Source organism: Schistocerca americana, chromosome 1, assembly GCF_021461395.2.
Source record: "Schistocerca americana isolate TAMUIC-IGC-003095 chromosome 1, iqSchAmer2.1, whole genome shotgun sequence".
In the NCBI taxonomy this organism is placed as follows: Eukaryota; Metazoa; Arthropoda; class Insecta; order Orthoptera; family Acrididae; genus Schistocerca; species Schistocerca americana.
In genome coordinates this window covers 1,163,963,254-1,163,982,986 of record NC_060119.1, presented here as the reverse complement: position 1 = coordinate 1,163,982,986, position 19,733 = coordinate 1,163,963,254, and the positions used below count along the sequence as shown (strand labels likewise).

The 19,733-nt window shown below is 41.6% G+C and overlaps 1 protein-coding gene across 1 annotated transcript in view; it reads left to right on the top strand.

Moving 5' to 3' along the window:
* The window catches only part of LOC124619568 (RNA-binding protein Musashi homolog Rbp6), a 1,335,315-nt gene that overhangs the window by 1,258,897 nt on the left and 56,685 nt on the right, over window positions 1-19,733 (top strand). Inside the window, exon 10 of the mRNA XM_047146061.1 lies at window positions 9,021-9,086. Within this exon, the coding sequence (XP_047002017.1) occupies window positions 9,021-9,086 (66 nt within the window). The remainder of the gene's footprint in view (window positions 1-9,020; window positions 9,087-19,733) is intronic.

Here is a 19,733-nt window from a genome sequence, read left to right as displayed (position 1 = left end):
CAGATTTGGGGTCGTGCTGATCTGTGTTCACAGACGCATGGCGGAGGGTGTGTATTTTTACAGACGCGGGTAGCCCTGCCCTAATCTGAGATATTTCGCTGTTGGGTGTCTATTTGTCTGTTCGATTGTTTAAGCCAAAGTGTTTGTGCTGCCAGAGGAGTGAGAGTAAGTGGCCGGTAAGTGAGCAGACACTCACACGATAATATTACAGGTCTATGGACGAGTGAACGAGTGTGTGTACATGTTGACTGACATTGCGTTTTCAAATACTTTGGAAGACAGAAACTGTCGAAAGCAAATGTGGTGAACTGACTGTTCTGATGAAAAGGAACGCTGTCTGAACTTTTGTTCCACTGAATTTGTGTTTACTGCGTGTGAGACTTGTACCCTCGCCATTGTTAACGATATATTATATAAATATATAAATATATATATGAATATATATGCATATTACCCCACTGCAATGTTTTGCTAAATACGCCCACAGTGATTATTATACACGTAAACTGCAAATTTTAATGGTATGTAACAATAAAGATGTATGATATAAGCTGAAATATTTAATTTCAGTTCTCTCTCTTTTGTTTTTGACTAGCCTAGATTTTCCCAGTACGCTGCAGTCCCCTATGTAACATGTTAGGTATTTTTCTGTGAACGTATTTTTAACATCACTGCCAAACCATATCAATATCTACGAGTAATATACGATAAAGTCAGCATAACACCTAACATATGAATTTGATTCACCTGACGCTCACCAGTCAGGACGACTATAAAGCTCCGCTTTCAGTTACTGAAAAGCGCACCTGTCTTTTTGCGCCGATAAGGGTAGAATTTAACCTTCGATTTCTTTGGCTTCGTTGATGATCGGCTTGGGTGTATAGTTAACAGTGTCGGAAGAGTAGCGAAAAGTGATAAGTTATCGCGATTAATAGAGGGTCACAGTCGTCTAAATACCATATATTCAGCAAACGTGTCGTGGCGTTATAAAAGCGGCACATATGTAAATAAGCTTTGTTCTGGTACTCGCAGTCGTGAGGTAATAGTTCGGCTTGCATGGCTGCTATCTTCCTCTGAAGTCTGACCCATCCAGTTGCCAAAAGGTCTTTTCGTATCTGCCTGTTTGTCGCTAGGCGTTTAGTTTGTAGTGTTAGTCGTCGTTCACGTCGACGTGCTACTGATGGTGGAAGCAAGCATTTAGATGGAGCCAACGCTGCATTATTTCCGCCTAACACATGAAAACGAAATCAAAATCTGGTCATTACAGTGTTTCATCTTCCACCATCAGTTGCCATCATTTAGCATTAGTAACATCAGAGGCCATTTCTGTGGCTACTGTACAACTCAGATATATTATCTACTTGGCAACAGTTTGGCTGTCGGCGGGTAGGGATAGATTATGGCAGGCATGCTGTATTGTCTTGAGTCAAGACTTTGTTTGAGCTTCCCCCTAGTTTGTCCTTTTAGGTAGCCCTTCGTTTATCAGGCATGTTTCCCCTTTCCACTGTAGCCAAAAGGAAAACAAATTACTGTCTAATTATGGCCATGGATTGTGGGAGATTCTACTTGGATTTCGTATAAAGACATGATAGTTACTGAATGGAAAGCGCTGAACTGCTTATTACAGTGAGAACAATTACGCCGTATATTGAACTACCATCTTCTGTACCAAATTGCCTTAAGGGTCACCGGAAAATGTTTCAGTAGCTATTGATAAGAATAATATTTTCATCAACTTGTAAAGAAGAGGTCGCCTCACGAAAGATGGAAACTGTAATAGCATGACTCACGATAAACTGTCGATGTAACTTTTATAACCATAATCTCCGTCGGTGGATGTACTATGAGCATGTATAGGAAAATGATTGAAGAAGTACTCCGCTAGTTATCCATTAATCGCTGTCAGTGCTAGACGAAATTGGTAACAATGAGTATGAGCAATAAATTACGGTATTTTTTAGTACGAAGAGCACTGTGTAGAAAGAGATAGTGTACAATTCTTAGTGTTTTAGAGAAGGTTTATAATCGTGTTTTAGCACATTAATCTCATAAGAGTAGTTCGCACTTTTGTCAGGCATAAAGGTAAAGGAGCAAACAGAAGTTGAAAACACTCAGTGGTTATCACATATTTGTCTCTATTTCAACATAAGGTAAATAAGTTGCAGATAGGGCGGATAGCAACAATCATCGATTAATAATCAGCCTATGGATACTTACTATAGCTGTAGCAATTTGTTGCCTTTGTATACATGCCGTAGGGTTTGCAAGTATTTGAATGCAGCAGTTGGGAAATAAAATAACCAACAGTTAATGGATTATTCATCAAATCTGTCGGGAGACAGGACGTCTGTCAGACGATAAGAATTCTTAATTGTTAGTGTGGTATTCGTCTTCTTCTTAAATCCATTGTTCATTTGGACCAGGGCTCATGTTCCTAAATTCAGTGTTGCACAAGGTATGGGTTTTCAAATCAAACATTTTGACCTTATGAGTACAGTTCCAGAGGTTGCTATTATATCTACCAAAACGTTTCGCGTAGATAATTTTTCAGTCCAGCTTTCTTGCATTCTTTGGTATGAGTAATCCCCCATTTTGCTTTTACACAAATTGGTGAATACGTTCCATATACTGAGCTCTCGCAGTTTCTGGGGGTGGGGTGGGAGGGGGGTGGGGGGGGGGGGGAATTATTTTAGATGTTTCGTTGCCTTTGATGGTCAGTCTTACAGCCTCCCAAAAACTGACAGCAAAGTTTACTAATCGAAAAGAATTTCCCTCAATTTTCTCAGGAATGAGAAACAATTTAGGCACAACCGACAGCTATGAGGTAAACGTAGACAATGCATACAGTAGAAAAAAATGTAACTAATTTGCTCGTACAACTTGGAACAAGATAGAGAATGCGCTTTTTGAATTTCTAAGGAAAATCAAACAGATACAAGAAGGTACGGTGCCGTGAAGCATCCTCCCAATATGATTGTGGTGGCTTCCAAACTGACATCGAACATAACGGTTATGAACTAATGTTACGTGTTTCATTGGTACAGAAAGAGATGGAGCTGGTTTTTCGATCAGATCCAGCTCTACACCTCACGACCCTTAGGAGGCAAGGCTACTGAAGATAACCCATCTCTTCTGTGTCAAGTCCCTCAGGTGGCTTCCCACTTTTCATTTGAGCGGCTTATTTAATGTTATTTCAGGACAACTAAAGACAGAAATAACCAAGTCTCACTTCCCATTTGAAACGATGATGGTCCTTGAACAGACATATTACATTTCTCGTAACACTTTGCTACCAGATGCGGGAAATGTTACGAAGTCCAACGATGTCACGAGTTTAATGTTGATATTAACGCGATGGCAAGTAAACACCTGCAGCATAACGTATCCAAGGTACTTGTTTTCGAGTAGTATGTAAATTCAGCTCGTTAGTGAATTTGGACATCATCGGCCCATTTATGCTAACTAGGCAAAATATATAGGATATATCATCCTGAAGAAATGTGGACACGCTAGCGAGGCCCAAGGTTCGTGCTATTGAGTCTGATGTTCCTTAAGAGTTCTTTACTACATCTCCATTGATAAACTACAGTTCATTTTATCCGAATATCTTGATATTCGTTATCTTCAGCAGGCGGCAAAAGGTGTTGGACAGGAAGCTATCAGATACGTAGAATGATATGTAGTTTTTATTTATCTGTCAGTTTGCACGTTGTATCATAATAGCATGCCTGAGAGGTGTGATTAAACATGAATTTTCCTGAATGTGTCTGTTTTCTTTTAATCAGTAACCCCTTAGTGTGATCACAGTTTGATGTATGCTTGGAAGAATGTACCTCTCTTTCGGGCATAGTGTGTGTAATAGTGATTTAGATGTCTTTGTGTCATATTGTACGTAGGTTTATCTACCAACCAACGTAGTTATCCGTACGTGCTGGTTAACTGGTCGCATCGTGGTGAGTTGAACCAATTGCTACTTATTTTCAACAACGAAAATGTTCTGTTGATGTGTACTCAAGACAGTAGGTATGGACGCACTGTTAGTTACTGTTTGAACGGGAAGTTGAAAATTTTTCGCTGTTCCTTTGCATTTTGGTGAAAATGGATAGCAGCATATTGTGCAGCAGCTATTCAAATGTACGAAAGCTAACGCTAGCAGAAGAGTAAGTTTATGTAGCAATATATTTATAGGTTTGTCACTTCGTGGTTACCAAGGACATAACTTCTTTTGCTGAAAGGACAACGTGTCAACACTGTGGGCTTCGTTATTCCGAGGATTAAAGGCAAGCTATCTATGGGAAAGGAACTTCTCCCTCGCAACGTACGTTGGAAAATACTTAGTCACGGTAGAATTATGGTAATTAGAATGACGTTATGCTCAGTATTTTTGACTGTTATTCAGTAACTCAGCGTAGTGCATGATTTAATTTAAAGAGTAAACAGTGCATGTTCGTAGAACATCGTTAGCTACGCCGCGATGCTGGATCATACTTGGCGTGCTACGTACAGAAGTAAATTCGCCAGGATACGTTTCTCTTTCGTCACGAATATGGCCGAATTAATAAATAACTTCTTCTCTTGCTGGTTAGATAAATATTTCGTTATAGTAGTCGAAATCGAGGCGCACTGATCGGGAGCGAGCTAAGAGAGATTTTTTGTTTAAATATTAAGTTCTTTTGACACTTTTCTCTTGGACAGTAGAAGAAGTGATCAGATACGCCCATTGATTAACGATTATTGGTTTCAAAAAACAAATGGAAAAGTATGCAAACTCCGTCGTGGACTCATTAAAATGTTACGTGTCTGTGGAACTACACTGATAACGTACTTTGGAATAACAATACAGTACAAATATCGATGTTATCAGCGTGAAAGGAACTACATTTCGTGAGCTACATTGTATGGTTTCTCCTCTGGCACGTCAGAGTATCCAATTGTCGTACAACACTTTAATTTTAAAGAAGTATAAAGAGGTTAAGAGCTTATCAAAAGAATGTCTGCAGATCATCATTCGCATGACCTAATGAAAGCTCCTTCCATGGTCAAGGAAACAACACCTGGCAAGTCAATTACAGCTGACGTAATATTTTATATTGTGTGTGCAATTAGCCTGTAGTTCCCCTATCCTAAATAAGAGTGGTCGCCGGAAAAGCGTTGTCAGGATAACAAAACACCGCTGGGCTTTCTGAGCGCTGTATTTCACGCGCTGTGTCGGATTTAGTCTCCGTAGATTAAATATCAGTCCGATCTGAGTGGCTGAACAAACTGTGAGTAAACTAAGAGGAGGGACTTCCTGTTTCTGGTAGAAAACATATTTGGGACGTGAATTCGAGCAGATGTAACATCTTACGACACACACGTGAAAAAGAAGTGTGAGGGGTAGAAATTTTTTCGGAGGAAATGGATTTCGAGCATAAGTAATTCAGTTTGTATACACTGGGGAAGTTCTGCGCGATTGTACATGATGAATGCAAATTTATTCTTTCATGCTATAGTCACTGGAAACCACCCACAGTTTACGGCGCTATTTGCGACTAATATTTCAGAAACGTTTATCAAATATGTGAGCATAGAGATAATACGCTTACAGAAATGCTGAGTCGCTGAAGCTCGAATCATAGACGATCAGACTTCTACAGCAAAATTACTGTCTTCAGTGTCGAGACGTGAATGTTCCTAAGCAGATTATTTTTTCTCTAAATTCACTTCTGCACACTGACAACTGAGATATATAATAAACGGCTATACATGGTAAAGATGAACGCGAGAGTTTTACTGATTTACTTCCACAGAGCAGACCTTGGAAAAGATGGGATTCATTTTGTTTGTGAATTCCGAACGGGCAGTAGAGTAATCCTTGGACGGAGGGAAGTCGATGACGACAACGATTTCCACAGAATTGCATTACTTTTGTTTTCACTTCTTCTTGGCGAATTCCTATGAAAAAAGTTAGGTATAAGTCGACAGCTGATACAGAGCAATATGCAATTCTTCCTAAATACATTGTAGAAAATCATTTGGTGGCCCAATTTCTTATTAACTTCAAGACAGTCCCAAGAGTTCAACAAACAAGAAATTCCATATCGTGCACCAACGGAAAATAATAATCATAAATATAAATAACGATCATAAATGTAACTGCATGCAACACACATCATCAGAATGAAATGAATTTCCGTTTCAACAGTTAAATACAGCATAAGTACAGTTCTACATGAATGGCATCGTGAATTCGGTGTATCAGCCGATAAATTAGTACGATGTCGTATGAGAAATTCACGTTCCGTTAAGTAAACAAAACTGCACGTGAACATAATTAAATTATATTTTGCGCGCGAACTTCGCGTTAGTGGAATAAATCGCACACATACGAAGCCGGTTTATGTATCTTACGATGCAAAGGCTTATTGTATTTTCAATTACATTTGCGTGGCCAGTGCTGCAGTAAGTTTTTTTTTTTCATTTACGCCAAGTTGCCTGTTCAACAAAAGATGTAGAGTATTTTGCACTGCAGATGGCAGAGAAACACGAGGTCCTTCACATCTAGCAAGTTATAGCATATATCGACACCGATGAGTTCCGAGTGAATGTGTTCAACATCTAGTGACCAAGATAAAACTGGACCTGATAGTGCGCACCAAATACCGGTCCTAACTTTATGCAACGGCTGTTCAAGGTACCCATCAGGCTTTCCTATTACGTGTTCTTCAGGTTCATATAACAAAATGTTTTGTATGTTCATGTATCAGATGAACTAGGCCTTATCTGAAGAAATGTAAAACTGAAGATCCAACTGCCACGGTACGACTTCGTTCGAAAAGCACCGACAGAACGGAACATGTGGAGGTTGGTTTCGAAGCTTTAACAGATCCAAACAGAAAATTTGGATGAATAAGCGGTTACTTTTCTGACACGACGATCATTTTAATTTCCATTCTCACAGTATAATGGCATTGCGATTTTTTCGAACTTTTCTGCAGGCTATCTTTCAACTGACTACTTCTTTAATGATTTCTTTACTGCGTAAATTTCTTTATCGTAAAATGCCGAAAACACTTTTCGGGCCATTTTCATTTTGGCCTTCAATTTATTAAAATACAGCGTGTCCTAGAAATGTTGCGACAATCCTCGAGGGGCTGTAGAGGTTGTCTCGAAGAACAAATGGATGACAGGAATCCTGTCCGGAAACGTGGATCCAGCAACGCTATAGAGCGTCGAGTTATAGCCGTCGGCGCCTGCCATTAGGCTACCCATTCGGTAGCAAATGTGACTTGTACGCTCACGGGCCGTTGGCGGAACGTCTCGCAGTGTTTTTTATTATTCAGTGATCGTGACTGAATTTCACGATCGCCAGTGGAGAATAAGCTGCTGCGTAGAAAGGCCCTGTCCCCCTTTCGACTGCAACGCTCTGTTGACCTGGTGGATTGACGGTTCGGACAGGGGTCTCCATCCGTAGTTTGTTTTCCTCCCGGAGCTCTCTAAGTTCCAGTGTTTTTCGGTGTGCAGGAGAAAAATAAACCGCAGATAGAAACCTGTATCCGAAAGCCTGATCTACCAAGCCAAAAGAGGGTCGATTTCATAGGGGAGGATGCCTGTCTATGCAGCAGGTAGATCCATCTTCTCCACTGGCTATCGTGGCGATCAGTCGCGCTCACTGAATAACTAACAACATTTCGAGTCGTTCCTCATGGGGCCCATTAGCGTACAAAGTCACGTTTGCTGCCTACCGAAAGGCGCCGGCACCCGTAACTTGGACGCTCTGTCGCGTCGTTGGATGACGTTTTCGGACACGGGTTCCTATCCTCGATTTGTCCCTCAAGACACCCTGTGCAACCCCTCGAAGTTCGTCGCAACTTTTTTTAAAAAAAGGTTCAAATGGCTCTGAGCACTATGGGACTTAACTTCTGAGGTCATCAGTCCCCTAGAACTTAGAACTACTTAAACCTAACTAACCTAAGGACATCACACACATCCATGCCCGAGGCAGGATTCGAACCTGCGACCGTAGCGGTCGTGCGGTTCCAGACTGTAGCGCCTAGAACCGCTCGGCCATCCGGCCGGCCGCAACATTTCCCGGGCACTCTGTATTTCAGTTCACAAATGTATATTCCGTCAAACAGAACTGCGATGCATTAACTTATGTTCTGTTAACGTGCAAACCGTGGACAGTCTCCAAATGCACTGTATCATTCCGCTCAGCGACCTGCTAAATTATTGCATACAAAAATTCGTGTGGCTGTATTTCTCAACACACACACACACACACACACACACACACACACACACACACACATACACGCACACAAATACACTACGCCAGCGAAAATTACCATGTATAGTCGGCAATTTTAGCTACTGATTTTTATGCATTATGCGGAACATTCTTCTTTTAGAGAAATTAGTCACAGACCGCTTCGAATGGGGTCATTTTAATTTAATTTAAACCTTTTTGAGGTTCTCCAAGCGTTCGTGGCAGGATCGGGTATAGTCGACTGAGTTTTAGATGCGATAGCAAGAAGGGTTAGATTTAACGTCACCTATCGAATTGTGCGGCAAACATTATGTTTGTACAGGGAACAAGGAGTAATCAGATTCACGTTTTCGTAGATCTCTCCAGGTGGAAACTGGCACGGTATTTCGAACACGGTCATAGGTGTTCACTTCCCCGTACTTGTCCAATGGCTCAGCTCAGTTGGACAAGGATGAGAGAAGTTTTCGTACTTGGACCTGTTCCAGCAAACGCTCCAGAATCCGCCACAAGTGTTCAGTGGAAGCCTGGCGGTGACTAGACTGCTTCTCCACGGAAATAAATGGGTGGGAGGGGGTGGGGGGGGGGGGGGGGGGGGGACTGGACTCGAATGCTGAGAAGTAGGGGTTCGGTTCCGCTTTCCGGCGCACCACTGAGCCGCAGTAGATGTGTGTTGTGCTGCCCCGAGCGACTGTGAGAGTGGCGTGCGTGGCGAGTGTGTGAGCGAGCGAGCGCGCTGGCGCCAGCTTGACCGAGCGTTGTCGTCTGTGTGCAGCAGGCCTGGCAGTGTTCGGCGTATCGCGCGCCCGAGCGCCCACGCCGGCCCGATGCCTGCCCGCCGGTAAGCTCTCGTCTGCCTGCAAGTGCCTTGCCTGCTCTGTCTGTCCGTCCGCATCTCTCTCTCTCTCTCTCTGCCTGGACCCGTAGACGCTCAGCAGCCTCGCCGTGTCCCATAACGGCCTAGCCCCTTCTCCTGCGAGCAGCTCGTGTCCCCGCGTCAACCCGCTGCTAGGCTACCGCTGTCGGATGAGATGGGCCAGCAGACATTCGTGTCCTGCGGGTATTCTACACAGCTGTGGTCTACCAGGTCGTCCACTCTTTCGTGCACTCTATAACATGGCCTTAATTTCCTAAACATTCAAGAACAGAGACGCCCGCCTCGAGGTGACGAATGCTACACAAATCCGTGAATGTATGGTTTCAAGGCGGCAGCAATGAGTTATGTCTTCTCGGGATTATAAACACGTTAGGTGATTAAGTTTTCCTGTGCTGTCGGCGCAGTATTTCTCCACCACTAATACTAATGTCGTGAGGCCCGCATCTCGTGGTCGTGCGGTAGCGTTCTCACTTCCCACGCCCGGGTTCCCGGGTTCGATTCCCGGCGGGGTCAGGGATTTTCTCTGCCTCGTGATGGCTGGGTGTTGTGTGCTGTCCTTAGGTTAGTTAGGTTTAAGTAGTTCTAAGTTCTAGGTGACTTATGACCACAGCAGTTGAGTCCTATAGTGCTCAGAGCCATTTAATGTCGTGAGACAAGGGCCTCCCGTCGGGGAGACAGTTCGCAGGGTGCAAGTCTTTCGATTTGACGCCACTTCGACGACTTGCGCGTCGATGAAATGATGATCATTAGGACAACACCACACCCAGTCCTTAAGCGGAGAAAATCTCCGGCCCAGCCGGGAATCGAACCCGGGCCCTTAGGATTGACATTCTGTCGCGCTGACCACTCAGCTACCGGGGGCGGACTCTCCACCATTGTCTAGTGAACGGTCTTCAATATCGTTGGTGAACTTGCCCCTACATAACAGCACTGCCGTCTGTGACGATATTGACGCTCATTTCATGGTCGAATATTTACGTAAGCCGTCGTCTTCATCGGCGTACCCCGAGCTTTTAATTTCAAACTGTTGTAGTTGTACGGTATCCTAGAAACTGTTCATCAGTCGGTTGACAGAGTTGTCGGAGGCACTTTGACGGACAGTACATGTGAAGCATACAATTACTCCAAAAAGTATTCATCTAATAAATAAGTTTATGTTTAAAGGTGTATATGTAGAGGAAGATTGTCAGAATGAACTACAGCAGAGCCATGGACTTGTTTATTAATCAGTGAAAAGCAGATTACAATAAAAATACGGAGATTTCTATTAACATAGTTAAACATTCAAAAGTAAAGATAGGCAATTTACGTTGCAAAATACATATTCGTCTGCAATGTCACTCTGAACATAGAGGGTTAGTGCTTTCCTCATCTCTTGCATTCTCCTGAGCATAGATTTCACCAAAGGTACTGCTGCTTGCACTATAATTTTACGCCATTCTTCTGGCAGAACATTCTTTAGATCATTTCTATTGGATATCTGATGATTAATCTTATTTTTGTCGAGTACCTTCCACAAATTCTCTGCTGGTTTAATATCTGGGGATTGAATTGGTGTCGACAGGAAGCGGGGAGTGTTATTCAATAGCCATAGACTTGCATCTGGAGCTGTATGTTTTGGGTCATTGCCCTATGTGAAAATATAGTCCACAGAAAGACACATACTATTCACACTTCTGGATAGAAGGGTTTTTAGGATGTTTATTTAAACAATTCCATCAATAAAATAGAACTCCCCGCCGCTATTTGGACTCATACAGTCCCAGACAAATACTGAACCTCCTCCATGTTTAACTGAAACTGTCATATTTCTCTCGTCAAGTTTGCAATTATTTTTCCTCCACACTGTTACTCAGCTATCTGACATTAGCAGCTCAAATCGACTCTCGCCAGCAAATACAATCTTCTTCCAGAAATCAAACCCATCGGATTTATATCCTCTTGCAAATCATTTCGCTTCCTTCTATTGATTTTACTGATTTGAGGTTTTCCTACAGGCTGTTCTGCCTCCACACCTAGCTTCATATAGCACATTTCTTACAGTCTGTGCTGAAAAAGACTTTCCTACACGTATTTGAACTGCAGCAAAAAGTTTTGGAGTGCTTAGTTTTGGATTTTTCTTAGGTAGCCGTCGGTTTTCTATCTCGGATGGAACTGCAGGACGACGGCGTCGTGACTCGTTTTCGTATGTTTTATTCTGAATAATCCTGTATATAACAGCTTTCAGTGGTAGGTCTGCCAACGGTTTATCCGATTTCGTGAACAGATTTTTCTTTTCGAAACAACCTGATCCAGATTTCCCTCTATTTCTTTATGGTTTCGCAATGTTTTCGACCAATATAAATCAAAATAACTCAACTGCTTTGGAAACAGAGAGAGAACTTTTTACTGCCGTGGCTGAAAACTACGTAAGGCATGGGGTGTGTGCCAGTGCGGCATCGTACCTGGGATCTTACTTACTAGACGAATACCTGTTTGACATCAACTTGAGCGTGATTTTAAATAACGTGAATATGTTTGCAAATTAAGCAGCATAGGAACACAAATAGCAATTTATTTCTAAGTGCAGATATTAATCGGTGTAAGGAAATAGTTAATTGTTCGCTTCTTAGCTATATTTTTGTGCTTGTTATATTCATGCGATATGGTCGGACGGATACTTCTTGGAGCCTCTGTATTCTGCCACGACTTACTTTTCGGGATACGACACGTGTAAACACGTTTCGTGTTGAATCCGACGACCTTGTCTGACGTAACAGTGGCCTCACTCATAGACCAGGAAGTTTGCGTCTTTTTAATTGCTGTTAACACAAGGCATCGTGAAGGTTAGATGATTCCTGAAGAGAGAAAACACTTAATCAGTCCTCAGCTCCTCAGTAAAAATATGGGCTGAACTGTAAAAGAAGGACGGGTGGAGCATGGGAGATGAGACAGCAGTCGTGTCAGAAAACGTTTTACTTTTTCTAAAGAAAGACACAGAATTATATTCGGTGACACCTTTGTCGTTACACTGATGAACGGTTTCTGAGACAGCTTATGAATAAAGTGACAGATATTAAAAACTCGAAGGACGCCCTCGATAAAGACGCGACATGTAGCTCAGTACAGCGAAGGAACCGCCCGGCACGTAGCTGAAGCTGGCGAAACGTAAGCGAGAAGTAGATAGTCTAAATCGTCGATTGACTGAGCGCCAATGACGTCACAGCATGCAGTACGGTCACGGAAGGACACGACGGTCACTACTGCACAACGTGACACATCATAGATGCAATGCACATGTCGGATCAGTCACCAATTTTACTCTGAATAAGCGCAAACAAATAGAATTTCACACACACTAGGCTTCGATATTTTTGCCTCGGACATATCGTCCAAAACTGAGTAAACGATAGTTCTCTTCACCCTGTTCTGATCAATTATTTTTGGGAAGTTTCCCGTGGTTTTAAAGCAAATACCAGAACAGGTGATCCCTCCCATTTATTCCCATTTGGGAGACCTTGACATTATCTTAGGTCATTACTGGAACAGGCCTGGCGAAGTAAAAGTAATTTTTTTTTTTAAATAGCGGCTGACATTAGCCGAGGAGTTCTGTGTCGAATGCGCATGAGAATTAAATCACATGACACGTCTGGAATCCCGAGAAGATGTTATTAATAAATGTTCTGTCATCTCCACGAGTATTTTTATAAAATAGTTTCCGCTAGGGTATATACAACTTTTGTTCTGTGTTTCGCAGAATGATTATCGGCGGAGATAGTCTTTCAACATGCTTGGTCAACGTTACGTTGGTGGTCGGTATGAATAAGTTTATCAGCTTACGTAATTGAGAATGATTCCAAGCTTATTTCTCTCCGTTGAGCCCAACAGCTGGCGGTGACTTCCTCCCTGACCTCACGGTCATTCCTTAAGTAAAGAGACAAATGGTTCAGTTTCAATATATTTTTAAACGTGTATTTCATGCCTCGTTTGTTTTTCTACCTAATGCAGCGACAGATATGTTCGCTTGTACCACTTCTCAACCAAATCTGTAATAATGGTGAACAAAAATTTTCCGTTTTTGAATCACGAGGTACGTTTCCACTTCTTATTCGATTTCTCTTTGTTCTAAATATTGTCTTGTTCGCTATGACTTGTTCTGTAGGCCATTCGAAGATAAATTCTTATCACCATAAGGTGACTTCCAAGCGTGTACAAACGGGCATATCCCTCATTTAGAGCTATTATAAGGGCATTTTGAGGGGATACTATGCAACGTTTGGAGGATCCTAAATTTCGTATTATTTTCAGCTGCTTTCATGTCGTAATGACTGCTGATATTCTACGTCAGTCTGTTTCTAGTGGACAATTAAGCAACATCTCTATTTTATATTCAGTGGAGAAGCTATATTATTATATCTCATGTGTTGCCCCTCATATCCGGACGTGTTACTTTGTCCATCTCTCGTCAGATGTTCTTATTCTTTCCAGAAATCCATATTCTTCACTGAACAGTCTCGTTCAGCTAAGGATCTCGATAGCACCTGTTTTCGAAATCTGACTTCAGTTTTGTCCAAGTCCAGTCTGTTAAAAACGTTGAAAATGGCTATGCCGTCTTTACCGTTAGAAATTTAATTAGTTTTGTAAATTGTGTGTCAATTTTCGTCAGGAGTAAAGTCATCACTATTAGTGATAGTGCTACTGATACTTCGATTGAACGCTCGCAACATTCCAAATCACTCTCCATTCGCCCATATGTAAAAGTTGATATCAGTGATGGTGCTTCTCTATTAGTTCATTAGTAGTCGGTAGCAGAGACGAACAGTATATACGACTTTCTCTACTTCCACGAATCTCTGTGTTAATTCTTAAGGATTCAGCAGTAATTTTAAGGTATTTTTCACCTCACAAGAAACGGTAATCGTTTGATTAATGTTCTTCTTCAAGAAAATAATTTTAGGGGGGATTCACGACCTTTGAATGGTTGATAGTGCTTATCTCAATTGAAAATCATACAAGGTATAAGTGGTGCGATAAATTCCAAATTACGGCCTGTAAGTTACATTCTTTCTCTAAAGATGTTGTTCCCTGCAGACTCCATTGTCTCTTTACTTAAAGAAAAATCATTTTGGTTATGAGGTAATTACACTGGTTGTATCAGAAATACTTCTACGTGTTTCGGTATGGACTCCTTGCACTAGAACAAGAAAGAAGTCGATATACTAAGATTTGTCAGAAAATACCAAGTTCCCAAGTTAGAAGCTTATATATACTTTCAGAATTATCTCCTCTTGCTTTAGCAAACGCAAATCGTCGGATCATAGCCTGTCGCATTCTTTCAAATACCCGTGCGGACGATGTAAGATACTTTCGCAGACTTCCCTAAAACACTGACGAAGCGTCTCTGCATTGGTAACGTGTGAATAATACGAAAGATTGAGGTCAGGAAGTATCCAGGCTGTTGAAATGATCCTCTATTATACATCCATCTGATACGGCAGATATAATCTAGTGCCTGTGGAGCAATGTGACTGAATTTGCTATCACTGATCGACCATGTATTTCCCATATTTGCAGGGCACATCCACCATAAAGTCCTAGAAGAATATTCAGAATAAAGTCCTTGTACACAGCAACTGTAAAACATGCTGGAAGAATACATAGACTTATCAGAGAGTCACCTACAGTTTCATCCCTTACAGTAATTTAAAACAGATGCTGGTGTGTAGCCTGAGCTGCGTTATTGCCTTGCATCGACGATATTACTTGTCTAGCTATCAAAATTAATTTTAATTATTAGCTACAAATTTCAATTATTTTAACTGTACGATAAAATGCATTGAACGGCGCTCCCAAAGTCGTGAAATAATTTCTGATACATCCTGTGTATATGGAGGTAGTAAGAGAGGAAGGCTCCGCGAATTCGTTCCTGCCATGCTCTGGTACTCTTATGTGTTTCAGCGAGACACTGCAATTCTGTCACCGTGAGAAATTCTGGAATTAGAGATATTACCACTAATTGTCGAAGGCTTAGTTTCTATGGTGAAGTACAACTTCCTTAGCTCAGCCTTTCGACAAAATGCCTGCATTAAAATTGTCACGCAGTCAACAAAGATACGCTAGAGACTAAAAATTGTTAGAAGACCCCTTAGTGTTCTTGCATGACTGAATGTAGTGTGTGGTGCACCTTCAAAAACGGTGACTGTCTCATCCTAGTCAATCGTGAGCTGCCCTCGCCTTGCTCTCCATCTCATCATCGACATTCGTTTATTTAATTCCTTATTTGAGGGAGTTATATATTGTGACTTCTGCGATAGCCTAGTTTCGTGCGCAGAGATTCTGTAAACTCTAATTACATAATTTTGCTACGACGGAAACAACAACGCTAAAGTATTTCGTGTATGTGGCTTCTTAGCGACAAAGACATTGCTCTAATGCCAGTGTTTTGTGCAAAACCTACGGGCCCTCTGCAGATGGAACGTTATGGGACACGCGCCGAGAGCATATGTAGACTGTGTGCTGTCCTACGAAGCAACGTAATTTCACACAGAATGCTGATGTTTTTAATTCGTTATCCATTTAATACTTCTAAGATGTAAACAATGGCGTAACAATATCAAATGTAAATTTTCTCATATAGTTTTGCCTACAGGACTGTATGAATTTAGCCTACCAAAAGTGAATGCTGTTCCCAGTATTTCAGTTTGAGATATAATAATTAAAGGCAACATTGCAGTTAGCGACTCATCGGCTAGATATTTTTTATAGATTGTAGAACGACATTCACGCTTAAATTTGACAACAGTATTGTCATTTAGACCTTCCATCAAATCAAGGCCTTACGTCGACGCTGTTTCCAGTAGCAACCGGATGATTGTGCCTGGCAGACAATGCAAGTTTCTGGATTAGCACACACTTTACATATGTGAGCTGCATAAACCTGTTTTCTCCAGTGGTTAAATGAGTGAATGTTTCCTTAACATAGTTAATGTTAAGTACTTACCCACTGTAACATTAGTCTTAGCATCCGTATCATAGTGTACTCTCTTGTCCAACCGCAGTCGTCTTAACGAGTAGTCTTTTCTGGTTACATCAATAGTGCCTGGACATTTTTTTGGTATTGTAGCTTTGAGATTATGACGACCTTAGTAGAACGATTAATCGTAGCTGAGATTAGTATTATAATCTGGATGGGTCAGACATCTGAGGAGATAGAAGGCCATAGCGTATCTATTCTGTCATTCATTCTTGGTGCTGTCGCATATTCTCGTTTCCGAACTGTAGTTGCATACTGTTTGCAGAAACATTGGAAATGTTTCTGAGTGTAAATAGTAGCTTTATCCTTGTAAATAATGAATGCATAAACAATAGTTTCATAAGTATACTTTTTAGTGGAGCGTAAAACACTTGCAGCCCTTCTTCCTTGTAATCAACAGTTGGAAATACCTGTATACACGTACCAAGCACATAACAACAATACTGTACATAGCATACATTCTTGGTCAGATAGGTGTCTAAAACTGGAAGATTGCTTACTATTTAGTGTAACAATATCCTCTAAACGTAGATAGGAAACTTACAGACATGCATATTCACACACATGAAGTAATGGCTTATCAAGGACACCCTTATATAAGACGGTGTGAAAATACAGAGCGGCTTCCGCGACACTGATTTACAGTTTCAGAAATGGAAATATGTAAATTAAAGACATGTAAAAACTATGGGAATATAGTGGTACACATGCTGAAAGTAACACCTGAAGTTGTGCATGTACATTGGAAGCACCTACACAGTACCAAAGATTGCAACTAAAAACAAAACTTCACACGCGGCAGCCAAAAACACCGAAGTGCAGCGACAATATTGAAATTATTCGGCACAAAGTAGCTCAGATCGCACCGCATGCGAAAACACAGACACGCACACACACACACGCACCAAACTCACACACATACACACACAAACACACACAAGAAGGCAAAAAGAAGCAGTTGAGGCAACCCTATCCTAAGGATAGGACAACAGCTTTAGAGACAGGAGGAAGTAGAGATCTCTGACTACACGAGTCCCAGAGTGTCCACCATGTCGGGATAGGACTGTGAGAGCGGTAAGAAGCTAATATTAGGAGAAGAAGAGTGTGCCCTGCGTTGTGGTTCCGACTCCACAGCGACGGACCAGAAGACGGGCGCCGACTCTGCTGCGAGGGGCGAGTAGACCAAACAAAGTTAGAACACATTCTTCATAAAATATTCTTTACTTAGTCATTTTTGTGGAGATTCATAGCATATTTCTATCTGCAGACTTTTTATGTTCCATAGTATAAACAGTACCAGTAGAGTTTAGTCTTGTAAAAGCACTAGTTAGAACAGACATATTTTTGTACTCAATAATATTTGTTACTTAGGAGTTATACTCGTACATAATCGCTCGAAGTGTGGTAACTTAAAACTGCAGTAGCTGGTCAGTCGCCTATTTAGACAAATTCTTAACAGATTAATTGTTAATGTAGGTAGGCTACTAACATTTGTGTCTTCCCTTAATAGTTTGGGAGAGAATCAGACAGTAACTTCTCGCCTATTTGGTGGCTCCTCATTCGAGATTCTATTAGTGTCTTAAAGAGAAGTTGTTGTTAGAATAGTACTACTAACAGTTTCCAGCTGATGAGATCTTAGTCGTAGTGATAGCGTAGTGGAATGTGTGTGTTGAGTGAGTGAGGGGTAATCCAGTCGCTACATTTAACACGTAGGTGACACTAAATGTACGAGAGGGTTCATTCACACGTGTCGTGCAATAAGATATGTACCTGTATTCGTGTTTGACTCCAAATCGTTCTGCTGTCTTGTCTGTTGAGGTCACTTTTGTTCCACAATTCGCTTAGCAGCCTACAATTGCCATCATTCACTGTGTTAATGTTTTCTCGTTGACCATTCTTTGGAAGCAAATGATTCTGCAAGCAAATAGCACATTGCTTCTCAGTACAAGTAAGTCTGTCATATTTTAATTTATGTCTTAGTTCTGCTATATATCTGACTTTACTCCTGTACTTATCATACATATATAAATTATAGATAGGTAAAAATATGTGAATTACTCCCTCTCGTACAATAGTACTGTGTTATAGATAACAGCTATATATGTTCGATAGTTTATAAAAGTGATTTCTAGATAGTCATGTATCATTAGGATTTTAGTGCATTTAGTGCTGAGAGTAACACTAATTCTAGTACTGCCTTAAATGTGTTTGAGTTTGAGTAACTTTTCAATAATAAATGTTTAATAATTAATGTCTGTTTATAACAAGCTTCAGTTTGCTCCAGTTATTGATTGCAACCAGTTGTGTCGCTCTAAAATTGATTTCTCTTCCATAATATTTGTAATTCTTATTAAAAAAAATAACAATCAGTTGTCGCCAAGCTCGAACAAGCAACTGACAGCCAGAGCTTGACGGCTTTTGTTGGACATGTATAACTGTGTTTTGAGCGAAGTGTGCCACTGTGCTGTGCTGTGCTGTGGAGCGGTGGGCGGGCGCGGGGAATTCCCCAGCCCAGCGCGGGGATCCCCTCCCCCACCCCGGCGCAGGCGGGGAATCCCCAGGCCAGCCCGGAGCAGGGGAGCCCCCAAGTCTCCCCCCGCTGCCCGCCGCCCGCAAGCGTCCCTGTCCCACCACCCCCGCTGCTCGCGCCCGCGTGTGTGTGAGTGTCTGATTGGGCGGCGCCAGCTCCACGTAAGTACCGTGTCTTTTGCCTAGTAGTGTGTGCATGCCTGCCACGTGGCCCGCACGAGCATCACTCTTTGTTCCCTGCACTCCCTGCGTTCCAGATCATCCTACCGACCGTACCCGTAGTTCGTGGGTAGCACGGAATATCCAGGGCAGTGCGACTGGTACCGGAAATACGAAACAAACGAAGCGGGGTTCATCACTGCTAAGAAACACTTTGACATTATAATTTCGGTATGTAGCTACGGACACAAAATTCTAACTCCAGATCCATTGCCATTTACAACGTTTCTCTGTTAGGGTACAGATAAAAGCGGTAAACAGTACTGAACTGAGGACTGCCAATATTTAATCTCCAACGTACAGTGCAAAACGTGAAGAAAAACTCAGAAACTAGTCGAGCTCAAATTATTACTCCGCATCCTTCTCGCTTCCTTAGTTAAGAGCACTTGAAGGATTGTAAATCCAAGTATTTGCCATTTTTCGACTCAATGTAGACAATAATAGTACATTTTCACCTGTTGTTATTTAGTTTCTCATGGTAGATAGAGGTAAGGTGTATTAGATTAATTAGTGTCTGAGATCCTTACGCAGCAGTAGGTAGAACGACGTATTTCGTGTCTACTTTAGCCGAAAAATGGAAAATACGTAAATATATTCGTGAAACACTAATAATATATAGCGCATTGGAAGTGAAATATGTATGAAACGAAGACACTTCATTTTACGGCGTTTCCTAGTCACATCATCGAAGAAAACTGTTTCGGTTAACTTAGGTTGAATAGGTTTTCGAATGATTGTGAAGTCTAACGTGTATCGACTCTGGATTACACATATCATAGAGGTTCACCTGGCATTAAGTCAACTTTAACCCACATTTGAAACGATTTGGGTTTGATGAATTATGCAGGTGG